At 45.5% G+C, this 24,495-nt stretch overlaps 2 protein-coding genes across 8 annotated transcripts in view; one reads left to right on the top strand and one right to left on the bottom strand.

Moving 5' to 3' along the window:
• Positions 1-24,495, bottom strand: part of tmprss3a (transmembrane serine protease 3a) — a 125,863-nt gene that overhangs the window by 27,560 nt on the left and 73,808 nt on the right. The window lies entirely within an intron of this gene.
• The window catches only part of pknox1.1 (pbx/knotted 1 homeobox 1.1), a 68,667-nt gene that overhangs the window by 23,135 nt on the left and 21,037 nt on the right, over positions 1-24,495 (top strand). For 5 of the 7 annotated variants that reach the window (XM_061692099.1, XM_061692098.1, XM_061692093.1 and 2 more), the window contains 2 exons: positions 11,435-11,565; positions 18,517-18,688. In XM_061692099.1, the coding sequence (XP_061548083.1) occupies positions 11,435-11,565; positions 18,517-18,688 (303 nt within the window). The remainder of the gene's footprint in view (positions 1-11,434; positions 11,566-18,516; positions 18,689-24,495) is intronic. The other 2 variants (XM_061692094.1, XM_061692097.1) reach the window with 1 other exon arrangement.

Here is a 24,495-nt window from a genome sequence, read left to right as displayed (position 1 = left end):
CGACGATCCCCCAACGCTGAGAACAATACCACACTAGCCAACGACTTGAATACCTTCTATTGCAGATTTGAAAAGGACAGTTTCACTCCACACACCCGCCCGGCCGCACCCGCGACCACAACCACACCTCTGACCTCTGCGTTAACCATCCATGAACAAGATGTGAGACGCATCTTCAAACAACAAAAGATTAACAAAGCGGCAGGCCCGGACCATGTGTCCCCATCCTGCCTCAAAGTATGCGCGGACCAGCTCGCTCCAGTCTTCACTCAGATCTTCTATAGATCTCTGGAACTGTGCGAAGTTCCATCCTGTTTCAAACGCTCCACCATCATTCCAGTCCCCAAGAAACCTGCAATCTCGGGTCTGAATGACTACAGGCCTGTCGCTTTGACATCTGTGGTCATGAAGTCCTTTGAACGTCTCGTGCTGGACCACCTCAAGAATGTCACAGGTCCCCTGCTGGACCCCGTGCAGTTGGCCTACCAAGCAAACAGGTCTGCGGATGATGCAGTCAACATGGGACTGCACTTCATCCTAGAACACCTCGACAGTGCAGGGACCTACGCGAGGATCCTGTTCGTGGACTTCAGCTCAGCGTTCAACACCATCATCCCTGAACTCCTTTCAACCAAGCTTCTCCAGCTCAGCGTCTCACCTGCCATCTGCCAGTGGATTTACAGCTTTCTGACGGGCAGGACACAGCAGGTCAGGCTGGGGGAGGCCACCTCATCCACACGCAGCATCAGCACTGGGGCGCCCCAAGGTTGTGTCCTCTCTCCGCTGCTCTTCTCTGTCGACACGAACGACTGCACCTCAGCAAACCCGACTGTCAAACTCCTGAACTTTGCAGATGACACCACTGTCATCGGCCTCATCAAGGACGGTAACGAGTCTGCATATCGACAGGAAGCGGAGCGGCTGGAGCTGTGGTGCGGCCGACACAACCTAGAGCTGAACACGCTCAAGACCGTAGAGATGATCGTGGACTTCAGGAGGCATCCTTCGCCACAGCTGCCCCTCACTGTTGTCCAGCTGCCTTGTGTCAACCGTCGAGACCTTCAAGTTCCTGGGAATTACAGTCTCTCAGGACCTGAAGTGGGCGACCAACATCAACTCCGTCCTCAAAAAGGCCCAGCAGAGGATGTACTTCCTGCGGCTTCTGAGAAAGCACGGCCTGCCACCGGAGCTGCTGAGACAGTTCTACACAGCGGTCATCGAATCGGTCCTGTGTTCTTCCATCACAGTCTGGTTTGGTGCTGCGACAAAAAAGGACAAACTCCGACTGCAACGGACAATCAAAACTGCTGAAAGGATTGTCGGTACCCCCCTACCCACCATTGAGGACTTGCACGCTGCCAGAACTAAGACAAGGGCGTGCAAAATCCTCTCGGACCGTCTGCACCCCGGTCACCGGCTCTTCCAGCTCCTTCCCTCAGGTAGGCGCTACCGATCAATGCAAACTAGAACTAGTAGACATTCCAACAGCTTCTTCCCTCTTGCGATCAACTTCTTAAACAGCTAACCTATAATTCCATTACAACATGCTGGCAATTTTTTGACTTGAGTTCGTTGTCACATTTCTGTGGGGCCAATTATGTATGACTCACTGTTGTTGTCTCACCATGCTGCACTATTTGCATATACTGGCCACTCATGCCAGAGTAGCATCTGCTCCATTTGCACACTGATTGAGGAGTATCTGTAACATTTGCACAACCAACATTGTCCCAGATGATCGCACTACTCGTCACTTTAAACCGCATACACTCCTTGAAGTCTCAGCGCCCTTTGCACAATTGTCAAAAAAATTTTTTTTTTACCGGCATTACCAGATAACTAGCAACCCTTTACTGCTCAGTGGCTGTTTTTTTTTTTTTTTTTGTCAATGTCTTTCTGTCTCCAAAGTGTTCTGTAAAGTGACTGTCTGTTGTCGTACTAGAGCGGCTCCAACTCCCGGAGACAAATTCCTTGTGTGTTTTTTGGACATACTTGGCAAATAAAGATGATTCTGATTCTGATAGAGCACTTTGCATTGCATCCGAAAAGTATTCAGTGCTTCACTTTTTTTCACATTTTGTTATGTTACAGACTCTTGGCTGTATTAGCTCAAAAGGGTGCTTCTCCTGAATACTTATGGCTGTGTGATATTTCAGTTTATCTTGAATAAATCTGCAAAAATTTCAACAATTCTGTTTTTTTCTGTCAATATGGGGGTGGTGGGGGCTGTGGGGCGCGCTGGGTGTGGTGGTATTGGGCGTGGGGGGTGGTGGTCTGATGCCCGTGCCCCTCTTTGGGACTGGTCGGGGTACTTCGGTTGGGCTGGGGACCGTCCTGGCGAGTGGTGGCGTCCCCCTTGGTCGGGTCCCCCCGCTGGACGGGCTCGCTGGCTTGGCCCCACTTCCTCAATGTGCTGGCTCAGCAACTGTGTACACCAGTTGTCTAACATGCATGTGATATGGTGTTCATTCACTAATAGGTTCGATAGTCACGCTAACGGGTTTAATTGCTTGTGCTGGGACCATTAACAACAACAGACAGGCATACAGATGCACCATTCTGCAAGTCCATGCAGCTGAACAGGACAGGTTAAAAAAAAAGATGACAGAGGAGTGAGTTCAGGACAACTATGTGAATGTCGTTGTGTGGCCCAGTCAGAGCCCAGACTTCCGACTGAACATCAGATCTGAAAATGGCTGTGTACTGATGCTCCCCATCCAACCTGATGGAGTTTGAGAGGTGCTGCAAAGAGGAATGGGCAAAAGTGCCCAAAGATAGGTGTGCCAAGTTTGTGTCATCATATTCAAAAGACTTTACTGAAATTACTGCCAAAGGTGCATTAACAAAGTACTGAGCAAAGGTTTTTTTTTTTTTTTTTTTTTTTTTTTTTTTTTTTTTTGCCCCCAACAACTTTTTTTTCCCCATTTTTTTCATTATTGGGTATTGTGTGTCGAATTTTGAGGAACAAAATTAATTTTTGAATGAGACTGTAACCTAATGCAAAAAAGGTGAAGAGCTGTGAATACTTTCCGGATTGTCTGTCAAACAACCACAGCTGCACACAAAGGGTATACATTTATATAAAAATAAAACATGTTAAAAACAGTTAAACGTAGGGCAAATGAAAACAATAGGTTAATGGTGACGTTAGAAACAATCAAAACACTAAAACAGTGTAGAGTATAAGGCTGAATTGAAAAGCAAAGAATAATAATGGGTTTTAGGACTAATTTTAAAGATGTATAGTGAGGAGGCTTGCCTCTTATTTAGGGTGAGGTTACTCCACAGTTGCCCACAAAGTGCTGTACAATTATCCATCCGTCTTCCATACCGCTTGTCCTCACTAAGTTCACAGGCGTGCTGGAGCCTATCCCAGCTAACTTTGGGTGAGAGGCGGGGAACACACTGAACTGGTTGTCAGCCAATCGCAGGGCACATATAAACAGTCAGTCACATTCACACCTCTGAGCAATTTAGTGTCTTCAATCAACCGGAGTACCCGGAGAAAACCCATGCAGACGTGGGGAGAACAAGCACACTCCACACAGGCGAGGCTGGATTTGACCCCAGACCATCAGAACTGTGAGCCAGATGTGCAAACCAGTCTCCACCGTGTCGCCCTCTACAATTAAAATAAAATATGTAAAAACAGTTAAACATAGGGAAAATTAAAACAACAAATAGCACCGTTAAAAACAATAAAAACAGTGCAGAGTCTAATGCTGATACAGAAAGCCAAAGAATACAAATGGGTTTTAAGACAAATTTAAAAAATTTAGAGTGAGGTTATTCCACAGAGATGGACCGGCAACGGAAGAAGTTCTATCCCCTCCATTTAGTCCGTGGCACCTCAAGGAACATCTGCTCGGCTGACCTGAGGCAACATCAGGACCTACGGGGTGGAGCAGGTCAGAGAGATAAGGTGGGGCGAGACCATTTAAAGATTCAAAAGCAAATTCAACAATCTCCGAATGGACTCTGAAATGCACAGGAAGCCAGTGAAGGGAGGTCAGAATTGGGGCTAAGTACTCCCTCCTAAGTGCTCTCGTTAGGAGTCGAGCAGCAGTGTTCTGAGCAAACTGGAGTCGTCTGAGGCAAGACTGCCTGACTCCAAAATAAAGTGCCTTGCAGTAATCCAGCCGAGACGTAACGAAGGCATGAATTACTGTTTCAAAGAAAGACGTCTTTACTTTAGCCAGCATCCTAAGATGAAAAAAGATGGCATTGACAACCGCACCAATTTGCCTTTCCAGTTTAAAATCACTGTCCAGATTAAAACTCCAGTTCGAGACTTGGCTTTTTAAAGTGGCCCAAGTCAACGGGCGGATTTACTAGGGCCACTGGGACAAAAACACAATAACTTCTCTTTTCTTTGAGTTACAAAAACGTTTTTGGACTTGAGTTCGTTGTCACATTTCTGTGGGGCCAATTATGTATTACTCGTGCACTCACTGTAGTTGTCTCGCCATGCTGCACTATTTGCATATACTGGCCACTCATGCCAGAATAGCATCTGCTCCATTTGCGCACTGATTGAGGAGTATCTGTAACATTTGCACAATCAACATTGTCCCAGATGATCGCACTACTCGTCACTTGAAAGCGCATACACTCCTTGAAGTCTCAGCGCCCTTTGCACAATGGTCATTGCACCGGACTATTGCAATATGAGTCATTTGAACTGCTCTATGTACTAAGAGGACTCTGCATCTTTTTGCACAATTGGTTTTTGTCAATGACTTTCTGTCTCCAAAGTGTTCTCTGCCAATTGACTGTCTGTTGTCGTACTCGAGCGGCTCCAACTACCGGAGACAAATTCCATGTGTGTTTTGGACATACTTGGCAAATAAAGATGATTCTGATTCTGATTCTGAAAATGCAAAAAGTTAAATGCCATCCAGGCTTGAATGTCCTCAAGAAAGAACAAAATGTGTTTCAAGTAAAAGGCATCTTTTTACTTTAGTGAGACATAGATCTGACTGTCATCTGCATAACAATGAAAACAATCCCATGCATTCTCAGGATGGAACCCAGTTGTAGGAAATATAAAGAAAACAGCAGGGGCATAGAACCTTGGGGAACCCCATAAGACAGTGGGGCAGTGTGGTACGCCGAGCAACCAAGGCTTGTATACAAAGTTCTGCCTTTCAGATAGAATCGAAACCACTCGAGCACTACCTCTAATGCCCACCAGGCGCTGCAAACGAGCCAGAAAGATAGTGGTTCACAGTATCAAATGCTGCAGCCAGGTCCAGCATCACAAAACAAACATAATCCCCGAGTTATTAGCCAGAAGGATGTCATTAAAAACTTTAAAAGGCTTACTCAGTGCTATGCAGCATCTTAAAACCTGATTGGAAGTCCTCCATAACATTGTTCATTTTTGTCCTTTTTCCACTTGCGTTCAACTTTGCGGCACTCCAGTTTAGCTGTGCGAGTTCTATCATTAAACCAAGGTCCGGGTATAATTTTGGACTGCAGAGTTTTTAATAGGGCTGCAGAGTCCTGTACGGTTCGGCAGCATGACTGAAACCAGGAGCTTAGTTCCTCTGTGTCTGCAGAGGGGGCACAAAGCTGGTCAAAAGGCTTAGAGAAACAAACAGCAGTGAGAGGGTTAAACATTTGATGGCTCCGCTCAGGAGTGGCAGATTTAACTGCAGCACAGGAGAATATGATTTCGAACAGTACAGTCATATGATCAGAAATCACATCCAAAACCTTCAAATTTGACACAGGAAGACCATAAGCGAGGACACGGTTTAGTGTATGTCCTTGTTCATGTGTCGGACCAGTCATATACTGCACTAAATTACAACCCCAATTCCAATGAAGTTGGGATGTTGTGTTAAAACATAAATAAAAACAGAATACAATGATTTATAAATCATGTTTGACCTATATTTAATTGAACACACTACAAAGACAAGATATTTAATGTTTGAACTGATCAACTTTATTGTTTTTAGCAAATAATCATTAACTTAGAATTTTATGGCTGCAACATGTTCCAAAAAAGCTGGGACAGGCTCATGTTTACCACTGTGTTTACCAACTTTTCTTTTAACAAATAAACAATAAACGTTTGGGAACTGAGGACACTAATTGTTGAAGGTGGTTGTAGGTGGAATTCTTTCCCATTCTTGCTTGATGTACAGCTTCAGCTGTTAACAGTCTGGGGTCTCCGTTGTTGTATTTTACGCTTCATAATGGGAACACATTTTCAATGGAAGACAGATCTGGACTGCAGGCAGGCCAGTCTCGTACCCGCACTCTTTTACTATGAAGCCACGCTGTTATAACACGTGCAGAATGTGGTTTGGCATTGTCTTGCTGAAATAAGCAGGGGCGTCCATGAAAAAGACGTTGCTTGGATGGCAGCATATCTTTTTCCAAAACCTGTATGTACCTTTCAGCATTAATGGTGCCTTCACAAATGTGTAAGTTACCCACGCCATTGGCACTAACGTCACAGATGCTGGCTTTTAAACTCTGCGTTCCTTAACAGTCCGGATGGTTCTTTTCCTCTTTGGCCCGGACGACACAACGTCCACAATTTCCAAAAACAATTTGAAATGTGGACTCGTCGGACCACAGAACACTTTTCCACTTTGCATCAGTCCATCTTAGATGAGCTCGGGCCCAGAGCGTTTCTGGGTGTTGTTGATAAATGGCTTTTGCTTTGGATAGTAGAGTTTCAAGTTGCACTTACGGATGTAGCGCCGAACTGTATTTACTGACATTGGTTTTCTGAAGTGTCCCTGAGCCAATGTGGTGATATCCTTTTCACATTGATGTCAGTTTTTGATACAGTGCCGCCAGAGGGATCGAAGGTCAGAGGCATTCGATGTTGGTTTTCGGCCTTGCCGCTTACATGCAGTGATTTCTCCAGATTCTCTGAACCTTTTGATGATATTATGGACCGTAGATGATGAAATCCCTAACTTCCTTGCAATTGTACGTTGTGGAACATTGTCCTTAAACTGTTGGACTATTTTGTCACGCACTTGTTCACAAAGAGGTGAACCTCGCCCCATCTTTGCTTGTGAATGACTGAGCAATTCAGAAGCTCCTTTTATACCAAATCATGGCTCCCACCTGTTCCTAATGAGTCTGTTCACCTGTGGGATGTTCCAGACAAGATGTTTGATGAGCATTCCTCAACTTTCTCAGTCTTTTTTGCCACCTGTCCCAGCTTTTTTGGAACGTGTTGCGGCCATAAGATTCTAAGTTAATGATTATTTGCTAAAAACAATAAAGATTATCAGTTTGAACCTTAAATATCTTGTCTTTGTCGTGTATTCAATTAAATATAGCTCGAACATGATTTGCAAATCATTGTATTCTGTTTTCATTTATGTTTAACACAACATCCCAACTTCATTGGAATTGGGGTTGTATAAGGGTTAAAAACGTCCTGCAATGTTTTTTTCAGGATAGCATACATATGAATCTTAAAATCCCCAATAAAATGGACATGATCATCATCATGAACACCATACTTAGGCATGATTTCAGCAAGAAAATTAGAAAACTCATGTAAAAGTCCTTATTGTATTTGGAAATGACTGCGCACAGGGACAGAGTGACCCACCTTCATTAAGTTTGCTTCAAAGTTTGCTTGATTGGACAGTGCACTGTTTACATTTAAAACCGTTTTAAAAACAGTCATCGTTCCCCCTCCGTGGCCCAAAGTTCTCAGGGAGTTAAAAAAGGAGCAATCAGGGGGTAACATTTGAAGCAAAGTACTGCACTCACCAGCACCAATCCAAGTCTCTGTCAAACAGAGGCAATCCAGGCCATAGGATACAAAGAAATCTCTCAGGATAAATGTTTTGCTTGCGAGTGATCGGGCGTTCATCAACATGATCACGGGACTTGGGGCCCTCAGCGGATCGGCTTGCTCGAGGAAGAACTCTCACATGCTGGAGTTCAACCCCTCGTCGAAGAAGTTGCGGGCTAGCACGGGCAGCGAGGCTGGTGGAGCTCTGCAGGCAAGCCGCGACTGGTAACCAGTCAGGAATGGACAGGATTCAGGAAGTCCCATGGTTGATGTTGGATTTATCTCACCAAACATTATAATCCGTGTAATTCGCCCTTTCGCGGAACCTGGTTGTGGTTCTTTCTATCAAGGCTCTAACTCGATGGTGTAATTCTCTGTCATCATGTGGCATTATAACACCGTGATGTTTTGGATCCCAATCTCCACAGCAAAGATGCCAATCAGGCCCCATTGCAGTCATCCAAATTTGTTGTGTTTCTGCACCGTTTAAATGGTAGGAATGTCTAAGATTTTCCATGTCCTCAACAAACTGGACAATGTCTACTTTGTAGGGTATGAGGCCGGCTACGGCCTTTTTCACATCCTCATTAGTCCAAGTTCTATAGACCAAAATAGTTTCTTTGCGATCCTCTTGTACATTTGGATTTGCCACCTCAATCATCGGATATAAATCCATGTCCCCCTCGTTTGAGGTTGTATTTGCCATTTTGGGAACGGGAGAAAATGTTTCCCCCATATTTTTAGACCAATGCATTTGTACTCCTCCTGATCGTAAAACTCGATGAGTTTCTGATTCACAAGTTGGAGGATGCTCATGAGGTGGCAAAACCGGGTACAAGGGCGCTGATGCTTGTGTCTCATCATTTTTCTCACTTCGTTTTTCAACTATCTTTGTTTTAACATTTCTTATCATTAGTCCTGTCTCGTCATCTTCCTGTCTTTGGAACAATATATTTTTATCCTTGTCTGTTTGCTCTTTTAGTTCATCTGTTTAGTTTTTCTTTTTCTCCTCTCCTTTTTCTCTTTTAGACGCCATATTTAGCCAAAAAAGTAAGTCGTCAAATCCATCTTTTCCCATTTGTGATATATTATTATTGTGCCGTTCCTTTATTTTGTTTCGAAGTTGAACTAATTTTCTCGAATTCAGCTGGCCAGCGAAACTGTATTTGGTTATCCACGTGTTTAAATGTTTTATTTTGGAAGGGTTTTGAAGTTGTACATATTTCCAATCTTTACACGTCAGGCTTTCTGTTGGATTCGTTTTATTGTTACTGTTTCCCATTTTTGTGAATTTGGAAGTCAGTTTATTTGCACCTAGAGTGACCTAATACTGACTTTATTCAAAATATGACTGGGTGACAATGAATGTCTGAGTTCTGGTAACCCTCAACCTTCTACCCCAAATGGGGCGGAGGATTCTTGCCTCTGCTTCCAAACTCAGTTGTCACTTACAATCCAGTCTCTTACATCCAAACTTTTACACACACACACACACGATATTAGTAACGTTTTAACAAACACACGAAAACATGGAAACACGGAAACACAAAGGCACGGAATTTTAAGTACGTCTAGGACTCCGCCGTCCTTTATTTTTATTTTTTATTTTTTTTTATTTTAACACGGAATTTTAGCACGTATAGGACTCCGCCGTCCATGCGGAATTTGTAGGACTCCGCCGTCCATGCGGAATTTGTAGGACTCCGCCGTCCATGCGGAATTTGTAGGACTCCGCCGTCCATTTACTTGCCAGTGACTAGTATTACACAAGGTTTATTTCGCCGCAGACTTCTTTGTCGCGCGATACATTCACTCTTTAAAAATTTTTTAAAAAATTTAACTCACCAGTCGTCTTCAATCCTGTGGATTGTCGTCAACCTTCAGATCCCAGTTGAGGAGTACGAAGACCAGTCCCGGAAAGGGTCTCAATTGCCGTGGCCACGGTCTCTTAACTGGGTGTCGGCTCCACAACTGGAATCCTCGGGTGTGTTGACATCCGGCTCGAAGGACCAATTTAATGTTGGATTTATCTCACCAAACATTATAATGAATAAACACAAAAGGAATGAAGACGTTGGTCATTTTACTCATGAGGAGGGCGCATGGGAGATTGTTCAGGTTGACAGCCTCTCAACACGCTCTAAACAATCTCTCCCGTCGCTCCTGCATTTATTTGAAAATAGGGAGGTTTCTAAGTTTACAAGACATAACGTACTAAGCTACAAGACACAACACACTAAGGGTAGGGTTTCAAGGTGAAAACATGGCACCTGCCACGTCCCGGCCACGTCCTTCTCTCAGATGATTCCTGCTGAGTCATCTTCTTGAAGGCGAGACATCTTTCTTTCTAAACATTGTCCATAATACTAATGCAAGCTAAGCAAATAAATGATAACTTCTACAATATATCTAACAGTTGACTAAATTCATTTCAAGTCCAGAAACTGGACGACGAGTGTTTTTTTGTTTGTTTTCCTTGTCCTGTTTGACTGTTCGGTCAAGCAGAATGGAGGATCTGTATCCCTTTTATGCCGTGTCACAGTGGAGTGTTTAAGCTGCCGCTGTGGTTTCTTATTATTATAATTGATGTTTATTGAGAATCAGAGTCGATCAGTCGAACAGAACAAAGTTTCTCGAGGGGAGAGAGAACCGAAGACAAAACAGGATGAGAGAAGTAAACCGTTACATATCTACAACAATTAAACATTAGATATGAGTGTTGTATGGAGCTGTAGTGGAACACCCTGTGAGGGAAGGACAGGATAAGATAGACAAAGAGCATTTCAACCACCATTTGAGCATCACCAGCTGACCGTGACAACGGAGACACTGCCAGAAGTGGAGGCGATGTTTTCTCTCCACCATGCTTGAACGGACCCAAATCTCCGACATTGTATCGAAGATTCAATCAAAATCGGTGATCATACACAAGCAGACTTAATCTGTGAAGTGCCAAGGGTCAAAAACACCAACCAAAGTAGAAGCAACAGGCGGGTAGCCACACACACGATTGCCGAGCCCATCCGTGCCGAGGTAAGGAAAGGTAGTGATTATGCAATTATTGTATTTTAGCAAGCGACATGAAGTCAACATGCATGATTTACTTTTGCGGGTCTCATAAAATGATGTAAAATCCATAAAATCAGGTTAAAAGGAATGAGGAATTGGCAATTCCGTGGAATGGCCACAGCATGGAATCAGGGCGCTTGGTGTTTATATAGTGAGGGAGAGCCTCATGCTAGAAAGTAGAATGTAAGGACATTTAGGTGAAAGAGTTTTAAGCCATAGCTCAACAATTCATTACTACATTGTTATCAGTCTTTGCACGTTTAACCTTGGTTGTGTATCAGATGTACATTTAAATAACTGAAAATAAAAGCTGAACTGTTGATCTATTGTCCAATAGTCATCTTTTTATGTCAAAGCCAAATGTTTTTGAAGTAGAATTCAGATTGTGTCACCCTGAATATTCATAAGTTCCATAGTGAAGTAAGGCTCTGTTTGTGACTTTGCCCTCTGGTTCCCCGTGGTTCTTCACATGTTCACGATGCGCTATCGCAACCTTTTTTTCCCACATCGTCTGTCAGTGTCTGTACCACACTGTTGCTGTCTTTTTGCAGTGTTGTAAATGGTTGTCCTGTATTTATTTTTTAGCAGATGCAAGGTGTAGCCAAGATAGAGAGTGATTCAGAAGAGAAGTTTGAGGGGATGTTAGCGGAGGCGCCCAGCCCAACACTCACAGAACCACAGACGCCAATGGACGTGGACAAAGCCTCCATATATCGGTACAACCAAGTCTCTGTGTCCATTTTTATTATTGTGTGTGTGTGTTTGGGGGGGGGGTGTTTGACCCTTTCATATGTGGAAAAAAAATAAAAATAAAAATTGTTTTTTGACTTCATTAAAGGTTAAACAAAAAAAACTATTAATTGCCCCTTGAACCTTATATTGGGAGCAACAACTGAAATCAATCTGTTTGCTATAATTGGTGATTAGTTTTCTGCATGGTTGTGGAAGATTTTTGGCTCATTTATTTGTGCAGAAATGTTTTAACTCACTCATATTGGAGGGTTTTTTAGCATGAACTGCCCATTTAAGGTCATATACAGTAGCATCTCAGTGTGATTTAAGTCCAGACTTTGACTTGGCCACGACAAGTTCTGAGTTTGTGCGATGTTGAATAGTTTTGGTCCTGAAGCCAGTCATTTGATCGAGTTTGGTATTAGGGGTGTCCCGTTATGTTTAAGTTCAGTCATCAGTCGTATTTAAAAATAAATAAATAAATAATCAAATCAAATAATAATTCCTTCCCATGGGCTCACCACCTGTGGGAGGAGCCATAGGGGTCGGGTGCAGTGCGAGCAGAGCAGTGGCCGAAGGCAGGGACCTTGGCGATCCGATCCCTGGCTACAGAAGCCGGCTCTAGGGACGTGGAATGTCACCTCTCTGGCAGGGAAGAAGCCCGAGCTGGTGTGTGAGGTCGAGAAGTTCCGACGAGATATAGTCGGACTCTCCTCCACACACAGCTTGGGCTCTGGTACCAGTCCTCTCGAGAGGGGTTGGACTCTCTTCCACTCGTTGGGGTTCACCCCGATGGACGAGAGGGTAGCCTCCCTCCGCCTTCGGGTGAGGGGACGGGTCCTGACTGTTGTTTGCGCCTATGCAACAAACAGCAGTTCAGAGTACCCCCCCTTTTTGGAGTCCTTGGAGGGGGTGGTGGAGAGCGCTCCCACTGGGGACTCATCATTCTGTTCGGGGACTTCAATGCTCACGTGGGCAATGACAGTGAGACCTGGAAGGCCGTGATTGGGACGAACGGCCCCCCCGATCAGAACCCGAGCGGTGTTCTGTTATTGAACTTCTGTGCTCATCACGAATTGTCCATAACGAACACCATGTTAAACCATAAGGGTGTCCACACATGCACTTGGCACCAGGACACCCTAGGTCGCAGTTCGATGATCGGGTCATTCGACTTGCGGCCGCATGTCTTGGACACTCGGGTGAAGAGAGGGCGGAGCTGTCAACTGATCACCACCTGGTGGTGAGTTGGCTCCGATGGTGGGGGAAGATGCCGGTCCGACGTGGCAGGCTCAAATGTATTGTCTGACAGAATACCCTGTCAGAAGGAGTTTCAACTCCCACCTCCGACAGAACTTTGCTCATGTTCCGAAGGAGGCGGGGGAAATCAAGTCTGAGTGTACCTTGTTCCGCGCCTCCATTGCTGATGCGGCCGACCGGAGCTGTGACCGTAAGGTGGTCGGTGCCTGTCGTGGCCTCAATCCCCGAACCCGTTGGTGACACCAACGGTGAGGGATCCAGTCAAGCTGAAGATGGAGTTCTATCGGGCCTTTTTGGCCTATGGGACAACAGAGGCAGCTGATGGGAACCGGCTGGCCAAGCGGAATGCAGCTTTGATGGTCGCTGAAGCAAAAACTCGGGTATAGGAGTAGTTCTGTGAGGCCATGGAGAAAGACTTCCGGACTGCTTCGAGGAAATTCTGGTCCCCATCCGGCGTCTCAGGAGGGGGAAGCAGTGCACCATCAACACTGTGTATAGTGGGGATGGGGCACTGCTGACCTTGACTCGAGACGTTGTGAGCCGGTGGGAGAATACTTCGAAGACCTCCTCAAATCCACCGACATGCCTTCCCATGAGGAAGCAGAGTCTGGGTTTTCTGAGGCAGGCTCTCCTTTCTCTGGGGTTGAGGTCACCGAGGTGGTTAAAAAGCTCCTCGGTGGCAAAGCCCCAGGGGTGGATGAGATTCGCCCAGAGTTCCTCAAGGCTCTGGATGTTGTGGGGCTGTCCTGGTTGACACGCCTCTGCAACATCGTGTGGACATTGGGGACAGTGCCTCTGGATTGGCAGACTGGGGTGGTGGGCACCCTTTTTAAGAAGAAGAGGGTGTGTTCCAACTACAGAGGGATCACACTCCTCAGCCTCCCTGGTAAGGTCTATTCATGGGTGCTGGAGAGGAGGGTCCATCGGGAAGTCGAATCTCAGATTCATGAGGAGCAGTGTGGTTTTCGTCCTGGCCGTGGAACAGTAGACCAGCTCTCTACACCCTCGGCAGGGTCCTCGGGGGTGCACGCCCAACCAGTCTACATGTGCTTTGTGGACTTGGAGAAGGCGTTCGACTGTGTCCCTCGCGGGGTCCTGTGGGGTGTGCTTCGGGCTGTTCGGTCCCTGTAATCTGAGACCATGGTCCTCAGTCGGAAAAGGGGTGGCGTGCCCTCTCCAGGTCGGAGATGAGATCCTACCCCAAGTAGGATCCAAGTAGAGGAGTTCAAGTATCTCGGGGTCTTGTTCACGAGTGACGGAAGAATGGAACGGGAGATCGACAGGTGGATCGGTGCAGTGTCTGCAGTGATGCAGACTTAGTATCGGTTCGTTGAAGTAAAGAAGGAGCTAAGCCGATTTACCGATCAATCTACGTTCCTACCCTCATCTATGGTGACGAGCTGTGGGTCGTGAACGAAAGAACGAGATCCAGGATACAAGCGGCCGAAATGAGTTTCCACCGCAGGGTGTCCGGGCTCTCCCTTAGAGATGGGGTGAGAAGCTCGGTCATCCGGCAGGATCTCAGAATAGAGCCGCTGCTCCTCCACATCGAGAGGAGCCAGATGTGGTTCGGATGCCTCCCGGACGCCTCCCTGGTGAGGTGTTCCGGACAGGTCCCACTGGGAGGAGACCCCGGGGATGACAAAGGACACGATGGAGAGACTATGTCTTTCGGCTGGCCTGGGAACGCCTCGGGATCCCCCCTGAAGAGCTGGATGAAGTGGCTGGGGAGAGGGAAGTCCTGGACATCCCTGCTAAAGCTACTGCCCCCGCGACCTGACCTCTGATAAGTGGTAGAAAATGAATGTATAATAATAATTCACATTCTGCCTGGGTATGTAAACTTAGGAGCACATTTGTCCATATACAGTGGGTACAAAAAGTATTCAGACCCCCTTAAAATATTCAGTTATATTGCAGGCATTTGCTGTTCATTTCCCCCGCTCAATGTACACACAGCACCCCATATTGACAGAAAAAAACGGAATTGTTGAAATTTTTGCAGATTTATTAAAAGGAAAAACTGAAATATCACACAGCCATAAGTATTCAGCTCCTTTGCTCAGTATTTAGTAGAAGCACCATTTTACAGCCATGAGTCTTTTTGGAAATGATGCAACAAGTTTTTCACACCTGGATTTGGGGATCCTCTGTCATTCCTCCTTGCAGATCCTCTCCATTTCTGTCAGGTTGGATTGTGAACAATGGTGGGCAGCCATTTTCAGGTCTTTCCAGAGATGCTCAATTGGGTTTAAGTCAGGGCTCTGGCTGGGCCATTCAAGAGCAGTCACAGAGTTGTCCTGAAGCCACTCCGTCGTTATTTTAGCTGTGTACTTTGTCATTGTCTTTTTTTGAAGGTGAACCTTCGCCCCAGTCTGAGGTTCTGAGCACTCTGGAGAAGGTTTTCGTCCAGGATATCCCTGTACTTGGCCGCATTCATCTTTTCTTCGATTGCAACCAGTCCCCCTGTCTGTCACGGCAGCTGAAAAACACCCCCACAGCATGGCATGATGCTGTCACCACCGTGCTTCACTGCTGGGACTGTATTGGACAGGTGATGAGCAGTGTCTGGTTTTCTCCACACATGCCACCTAGAATTAAGGCCAAGAATTTCTGTCTCGGTCTCATCAGACCAGAGAATCTTATTTCTTACCATCTCGGAGTCCTTCAGGTGTTTTTTTTTTTTTAGCAAACTCCATGCGGGCTTCCGTGTGTCTTGCACTGAGGAGAGGCTTCCGTCGAGCTACTCTGCCATAAAGCCCCGACTGGTGGAGGGCTGCAGTGATGGTAGACTTTCTAGAACTTTCGCCGATCTCCCGACTGCATCTCTGGAGCCCAGCCACAGTGATCTTTGGGTTCTTCTTGACCTCTCTCACCAAGGCTCTTCTCTCCCAATTGCTCAGTATGGCCGACCAGCTCTAGGAAGGGTTCTGATTGTCCCACACGTCTTCCATTTCAGGATTATGGAGGCCACTGTGCTCTTAGGAACGTGAAGTGCAGCGGAATTTTTTTTGTAACCTTGGCCAGATCTGTGCCTTGCCACAATTCTGGCTCTGAGCTCTTCAGGCAGTTCCTTTGACCTCATGATTCTCATTTGCTCTGACATGCACTGTGAGCTGTAAAGTCTTATACAGACAGGGGTGTGGCTTTCCTAATCAAATCCAATCAGCATAATCAAACACAGCTGGTCTCCAATGAAGGTGTAGAAGCATCTTAAGGATGATCAGAAGAATTGGACAGCACCCGAGTTAAATATGAGTGTCACAGCGATGTGTGTACATTAATGAGGAAGAAAAATGAACTTAAATGATTTTAACAAATGGCTGCAATATAACAAAGAGTGAAAAATTTAAGGGGGTCTGAAAACTTTCCGTACCCACTGTACTTAAATTGAGATGATTCTGATTTAGGTATTTATTGTTTGCCACCAGAGGCGTGGCAGTGGGGCCTTCAGAGCCGTCTCTGCTGGCCTAACCTTTACCAAAAGCACTGACCTGCATTTACAACCTACTGAAAATTCTATTAATTGATTTCCAAGCGTCTCGTATTCATTTCATAGCGTGTGCTGAGCAGCCTCCAGTTGTTTAAAGACCACAAGTGATGAGCAAGTGATGTGTGAAAGGCCCCACGTCAAAGCGCGACGACGACTACAATGGGGGTGCGGCCATCCCATATTTGGAAGTGGTGACGTAACAGCCAAGGAGGAGGTCGGGAGGCTTTCCCCACTGAGTGGACCACAACTCGGCAATATGTATTTGTCATTATTGGAAAAGAAAGCCCTAACTTGGCTCATTTTAAGGAGGGTGAAGTGACGCAGCAGAAAAAAAAAAAAGGGAATGGGAATATCCCATACTAATTTCACGGCACCACGGAGTTAAACTCGTTCATGTGCTTTCTAGTTCCAGGATGAGTACTTTGATGTGTATTTTAGGCTGAGCTTGAAAGGGAGTTTGAAAGCCTCCCGCAGAGACGTCTCGATAGTGGGACACTGCAATTATTTTACCTTCCTCCATTTCCCCCTTGCTGTTTACAGTACAAGTCTGCCAAAAATAGCACTCAGAAACCACTCCACCATCCCCACTCCCATTGGAGGAGCTTTTTGACGTTATTGCGTCAAAGCTCCAGAATAGAAATTGTTTCTATCCGACGACGCAACGCTGAGCATCAGACGCCCTTCTGCACTGACGTGACGCTCTTGAGTTATATCAAAAGTGTGCAGTGTGAAAGAGCCGTAAGGGTTAATTTTTGATGGTCCAAACATAATTCAGCTTCTGTGTGTTGCCATATGAATGTGCTCTTCCAAGGGCCTTCAAACTCAAGATTGCTGGCCGATGCCAAATACACACTATAGAAATGTCTGTTCTTTTAACAATCTAAACCAGTCAGATTTCAGGTTGAATAAACAGCGGTATCTCGCGGGCCCCCAGCGACGTTGGAATTTTTCCGTTCTCTGAAAGCTACTCGAGTGAAATTTCTGATCAACGTGACAAACATGATGAAAATAATGGTTAAAAATAAATTTTCACGGCTGACTTTTTATGGCATTGTGACAGTAAGTTGGACAATGCTTGTTGCTGGATGTTATGCTTCAACCCGGTAAAGGATTTATTTGCCAGTTCAGCAACTGCGTACCTGGCTCAATTGGACTCTTCACACAAAGCTAGCAAAAGAGGATGGAGTTAGTCTGTAAATGATCGGCATCTCTGGTGAGTACGATGTGTTTTATAGGTTTTTGTAATTAGATAATAATGATTGTAAACTGCTGGTGTCCGAACCATTGTAGCACTTTTACTTGCTAAAACAGCCCATTTGACTTGAATAATCCTGGTTTATTAAAAATGGATCGGTATGAACTGTGACACCCTCAGGCTGAAAGTGTGCAGGTTCGTTTTCGCCTAATTAACGGCCTTTGAAAAGGATTCCGACAGCAGTGCTGCAAGTCTACCGGGCCGTGCCGCTAAAATAATGCCAGTCTGGTGCCGGTTTATACAGTTTTAAACAATGTCATCATAATTCATTAGCCCGGGAGGCTCGCCACATAGTTGACTGTTGTAATGGAAGATAAACAGGGTTTGTCATGAACTGTTTTGGTCACCAGTCTCTGTGGCCAGCAGACACAATTTTCAATTGTAGGTTTTCCCCATATAAGTACATTTGTAAACTGGGGTCTTTGGTGCTGTGCGAACTTTCGCATTCGCTAGCGAGGTGGGTGAGTCTGGTGGGGGTGGGGTGCTCTGATAGAACCTTTTCCCCAGAGATGGACATCCATAATGTGGGGGCAGAGATTTGGCCACACAGTCGAGATTGTTCGTCACTTCTCACTTCTATCAATCAACTGCACATGGACAAACGGTGTCACAGAATGTAACGATGTTTGAACAATGGCTCCTTTGTCTTAAACATAGTTTTGGAGTATTATTACTCTACGACTTAACTGTTTTGCTCAGACAACCATTGCTCAGTATGTTTGCAAAAAAAAGTATATAATGACAGGATTTGATCTAGTAATATAATTACAATATTATATTGTATCAGTAATGGGAACTAAATGGCATGACTGTGGAAAATAAATAATAAGTGACAGAGAGAGGAAACAACTGTTTAAATTGCACACAAGCACTAATTGAAGACAGTCGCCACTCCTACGGATTTGTCTTTTTTTTGTCTTTTTGTAGACATCCCCTCTTCCCTTTGTTGGCTCTGCTGTTCGAGAAGTGCGAGCTGTCCACTCTTAGTTCTGAATGCATCACTTCTGCAAGCTTTGATGTGGACATTGAGAACTTTGTCCGCTGTCAGGAGAAGGACGGAAAGCCCTTTTTCAGTGAAGACCCAGAACTCGACAACTTGGTGAGCTACATCCTACGACCGACAACGATAACCCAGCTCTATAATGTCTATTTGGCTTCAAACTTCTATATTTTAGCCTGGCAGTTTGAATCCAAATGCAGTAGCGGTAGTAGATCATTCCATAAGGATATTGCTTTGGAACATTTAAGACAGGGGTCACCAACCTTTTTGAAACTGAGAGCTGCTTCTTGGGTACTGATTAATGTAAAGGGCTATCAGTTTGGTACACACTTCTCAAATTAACTTTGTTAATGTTATTATGTGATAATTAGTCATTCTTATAATCAATTACATGAAGACAGTGATCATGTTAATGATTTCTCACAATTATTAGGATGGGATGAATATCAATATGCGCCACTTTTTTTCTATACATCTCTGCCAGTGTTTAAATTTTCAAATGATCACTTCTGCAACACTCGTAGAAAATCACAATATCCCATCACTGGTGAGCTATTTTTAGAACAGGCCCGCAGGCTACTGATTGAGGTCGGGCACCACGTTGATGGCCCCTGCTTTAAGACATCCAACTACGATTGTTCACATGTACACTAGTCAACTGCTGTCCACTGCTAAGTAGGGTTGAGTATTGTTTTTTTGTATGGCAGGGTCAGGGGAGGCAACCAGCATTTTCTGGTGCCTGATCTAATACCTTAACAAAAGTAAAGGAAGGAAATTTACCAGTCTGGGTGATACTGTAGGGTCTAAAGGGTTTCAGTTGAAGAGCACTTTAAATATCTAATGCAACTACAATATGCACCAAGAAAAATGTACCATAAATAACATGGCACTGCATTATTAATTCATTCACTGCCAGCCGTTTCCTGAGCAGGGAACCCCTAGACTGCCAGGCATTTTTGAGCAATTTCACTCATTTTTTCAAGACCCACAGAATATTGTGTACTATGACGATGTAAACACCAAAACCACCAAACGAAAGATCAGACTCTTTTCTTTCATCAGAAAAAAAGGTTTGTCTCGAGCTCATACCGTTCTTTAGTAATGAGCAGTCAAATATAGGCTACTTTCAGCCAAACATGTTTCTGGAGGAAAATAGCCTTTTGGTGAAAGCAGACACATCAAGCAGAACAATGACTTTGACACCAATATTTGAAAATCTCAAGCATCTGAACATAAAACAACACTGAGAAAGTACCTTTGACAGGAAAATATTTTATTTACAAGTATAACTTTGTACAGAATTTATGAACAAATGGGGCTCCCAGACTTGCACTTTTTTCCTCCAAATTCTCCTCCTCTACCGTTTGCTCAATCGTCCAGGTTCTTAATATCTTGCGCATAAAATCCAGCAAAGTTTTATCCCCATCTTATTTTATGCTTCTCTTGGCAGTGGATCCCGTGCGGTTGTCATTCACCTTGACAAAAGTCACTACTTATGCTCGAAGCAGAACCTGTGCAGCTTAGAAATATAACTACCACTATAAAAATACATTGTTGAAATTGCTTGTCGTGGGATGTGGAGAAAAAAGCATGCAATTACGGAACCTTTTTTGTTTGAACTGCATACTGGAACGGGAGTCGAACGTCTGCTGGATGCGTAATCATGCAAGTTTTAGAAAATATATTTGAGAGAACTTTTTATTGATGATGTGTTTTGCAAGGGTAAAAAAGGGTAAAAAAAGATACTTTTCTTCGTGGCAATCGTAAAAAGACGTTCGACTCGCGGGTGTTGAATTCCTGCAAGATGGACGAAATGGAAAATTCTAATCAGTACTGGCAACAGATGTTACATTGTAATGTGAACTAGTGGGACTAAATTATGATTTTATGTGACAAGGATTGAAGGAGCGTGTTTGCTCGCTAAATGGAGCTCACGCGAGCTGCAAACGAGTTACCTTAGTCGGAGGAGGCTCGGGATGAAGTTCGGCTGGCTATCCAGACGGAGTTCACTCATCACGATTCCGGATCCCATTTCCTCAATTCGTGGTCGAGAGACACTCAGCTGGCAAGCGGCTTGGAGGATCTCTCCATATGTATGGCCCGGCATTTTTCGCGATAGCTTTACAACAAAGGGATCGCTTGGAGCAGCATCCTTTATTCCCGGCATGATCTAAGGCGTCATTCCTGTCGGCCGCAGGAGTATTTTTTTTGCCTTTGCCAAATACAAGACGTTTCTAGTACCGAAAGCTTTTTTATTTGATATTTTTCATTTTGTCTTCTCTTTTCTGCCATTGTTAGATGGATTCTGAATGATGTCTTTGGATGGCGTTGGCAGGCAATGAGTTAATCAGCAAGATGATGCCAACACACATTTCAAAGTTTAAACAAGTTGATAAGGGTAACTCACTTTGTAATTCAGCAACACAGTCACCAATTTTTTTGAGCACAATAATATGTTTGCTTTTTTGGACAAAATACTACACTTACCTGACTTGCATTTAGATTTAGTCCTCTGCTGAACTTATGGCCAGAGCCTGCTCACAGAGGCGGTCTCTTTTTTTTTTTTGTCTACAAACGATCATCTTGCATTATATAAGTGGTTTTCAAACATTTGCTGTTTGGTGCATACAGTGGGGCAAAAATGTATTTAGTCAGCCACCAATTTTGCAAGTTGTAGGACTTCGATGGTCGCAAAACGGGTCACGAATTTTGGGCGTTTGTGCGATATCTTTCCCCCCCCCCCCCTTCTTATAGCCTCTGGAGTAGCTGACCAGACTAGTTATATGCCCTTTGTGGTTAGGGGGAATTTAATTCTGAGCTTCGCTACGTTAAACTGGAGATTTGGGAAGTCACTGGCCGCCCGTAAAGGCATGTTACACCGAGAATCCCTCTTGTGTGTCAGTCGAACTCTGAGATAAAGTGTTAGCTCTTTTTGTTGGGGGGGGGAAATACATGTGACGCCCATAACGGTCGTCATCTTTGCTTTGTGTTGAAACGCTCAAAACAGACAATCATTTGGTAATTTTTCACTTAAGGCTTCATAATTTGCCGTCTTCGCTTGCGGAAGATGCGACGTCGCCACTTTGGTCCACACCTTTGTGGTTTTGAACCGTTGTACAGGCTTCGGTTTGTCCTTGAGTGCCCCCTTGGCGACACTCATGCTATTATGTAGCTCCCAGTAAACCGGAAGCTTGTCAGCTGCCAGCAAATACGCATCGAGACAACGTGTTCCCTCTTGATCGCTGCTGGTGAAATAAACTTTAGATGGCCTACTGTCCCGCCGAGTGCTTTTTCCTGCTGGTTTTAAGCTTTCATTGTCCACTGATCTCCCACGAGTGCTCTGTAGTGAGTGACGTTCAATCTTGTGTCACATGTCGCCTAACAACTGACCACCCCTCGGATGGAGGATGAGTTAGCCCATGTCAGGCGTGATCTACAATTAGCTCGACAGCATCGCTCCGGCCCAGCTACAGACAGCCGGGAGCCCTCCAGTCGCCAGAAGTGTCACAGAGCCCTACAAAACATCTCCAACCTTTGTGCGACCTCCTCACGGGTGGCACCCTACCAGTCGGAGCTTACCTTTTTTACTCACCCCCGACTCTCCACCCAGGGCCGCTCCAGGAATGACTCTAAAAGACTAAGACAAAGTTGCACGTAACATTCCGAGGTTTGAACCTAAACCAAACGGGTCACACGACGCAGCCGCGTACCTGAGAGACCTCGAATTTCACCTGAAATGATTCCCTTCCACTTCTACTGAGGACAGACTGTACCTTATTAAAGTTACATCTAGCCGAGAAGTAAGACAACCGGGTCATATACTGGCCGACTATCCGTCTCTCTGCCAAGCATTGCCTCAAGAATTTGATGATCCAGAGGCCACAACCGGCTTACCTGCATCCCTTACAGTTAAACAGAGGAGACTTGAGACAGCACAAGCGTATTACTGCCGGTTGTGTACTTCGGAAATTTAAACGAACCGAATATGGAAGAGGACAAAAATGTCAAAACATTGTTTGTCGAAAACCTACACCCAAACAACAGCCACCAGGCGGGTGTGGCAGCGTGACCGCACACACTGTCCAGTGCCTAACTGCGTGAACTGGCTGCCAAAGGTTTCACTAAACAAAAACACCCACCCTCAGACGTCTTCTTCACAAACGAACAACCGCAGACGGAATTGGAGGCAGCTAAGTGCAACACACGTGCAACTGACACACAACATTCTGGCGATGTTAAAGTAGACAACCTAAAGAAGTCGTTTAATCCAAACAACAAATCTCGGCCCATGTACAACAATGGTCCTCGTAACCAACAACGCCAATCCAATGATAAATCAAAGTCATGGAATGACTGCAACTCTAATTTGCGTCAAACTTACTTGTTGAAACAGGGTTACACGCAACGACCAGCCTAAACCTGACTCGTCAAAACGAGACCCTAAAATGACTAGTGACAACTGGGAAAAGGGCTCCCGAACAAACAGCTCCCAAAGGGAACCTAGTGCCATGGCAGAAGAATTACTTGAGGTGCTCCGCAGCCTGTCCAAAGACGGAAAGCGGGACCCACCATTATGACGAGGCCTGACTGAGTCGAACAGAGCCACGGAGGACGCGATAGGTCAACCAGGTAACCTCCGTTGTTCCCCTAATGACCTGCCAACTGCTTCTGTGACCCCGGTCGACTCCACGACGAGCACACCTCGCCATAACCTTAGTGGGCCACTTTGTGACGACCAATCCCTAGACCTCCTCTCATGCCGTCCTAATCGTCCGACTAGACCCAGGCGAGGCCCCTGACTCCCATGACATGACGCTACTGAATAACGTTCTGCCATTCCGACAGCTTTTGGGTGAACTAACCGCTAAAGGTACTTCTCGAAAGCTCTGATTGACCCTGCCACGCTGTGTTCAATCAACTTCTGACATTGCTACAAGCCGGTGGCCGTGACCTTCAACTGCAACGCTGCGCACTATCCACGCATTTTCAGTGACTAACAACGAGCTAAACAGCTTAACTATGCTCCACTGGACAATTGGCCCCATGACGTTAGTCCAGCCTGTCTACGTGTCTCCAATTGATTCCGTCCCCCTGCTCATTGGCCAAGACCTGCTCTGCCGCTTCAAGCCCCACTAATTGATAACACAAATCTTCAGCTGTGGGCGCAGATGGAACAGGCATTACCACCACCAACTCGGGAACTGTCCTCAGACCGGTGCCTGGTGTTGGACCACTCAGAGGACGGCGACCTGTCAGGCCACACTCCTTCAATTGACGACACCCCCATTGATGACACCGCCGAGTCCCCTGTAGCTACCTCACCACCGCTGAACCGAATTAGAGAAATCGACACGTTTCTCTGCCATCTTGTCCAACCCCCGCATGAAAAGCGCTACCGCCCCAATGTTGCTGGTTGGATTACTTTGCATGACTGCCTGACAGACGGCGTCATCCTGGCCTTGTGGGCGGACAAATTGGCAATTTCTCAGGCAGTGTTTGAGATCCTACGACTTAAGCATCCTGAATAATTAATTAACGCTGAAAACTTACCGTTTTCCCGTTAATGCCGTGGCGCCGTCTGCCGTCACTGCAGTGGGAGTGTGCGCCCTGAACCTGCAATGGAACCGTCTTCCGAACCTAGACTAGGATTCCGTTCTGTCCTGACCTGTGCCATCTTCCAAAGAGGTATGAGGAGGATATGTAACGGACATGCTCTCGCCAGATGGCACCATGACCCCCAACCTCGGATTGGGACGGTATCCCTGTCTCCGCTCCTCCGCCGAGACCGACAGCCACGGGGATGCCTGGTTTATCTGAGATAAATGGATGCGAAATGAATTACCAGCCAGTCTGAAAGAGCTCATCAAAGCGCAGACTAGAAATCCTGACTCCTCACCTGGACTTTA

This window comes from Phycodurus eques, chromosome 12 (genome assembly GCF_024500275.1).
Source record: "Phycodurus eques isolate BA_2022a chromosome 12, UOR_Pequ_1.1, whole genome shotgun sequence".
NCBI classification, from domain to species: domain Eukaryota; kingdom Metazoa; phylum Chordata; class Actinopteri; order Syngnathiformes; family Syngnathidae; genus Phycodurus; species Phycodurus eques.
This window is presented reverse-complemented; position numbering and strand designations above follow the sequence as displayed.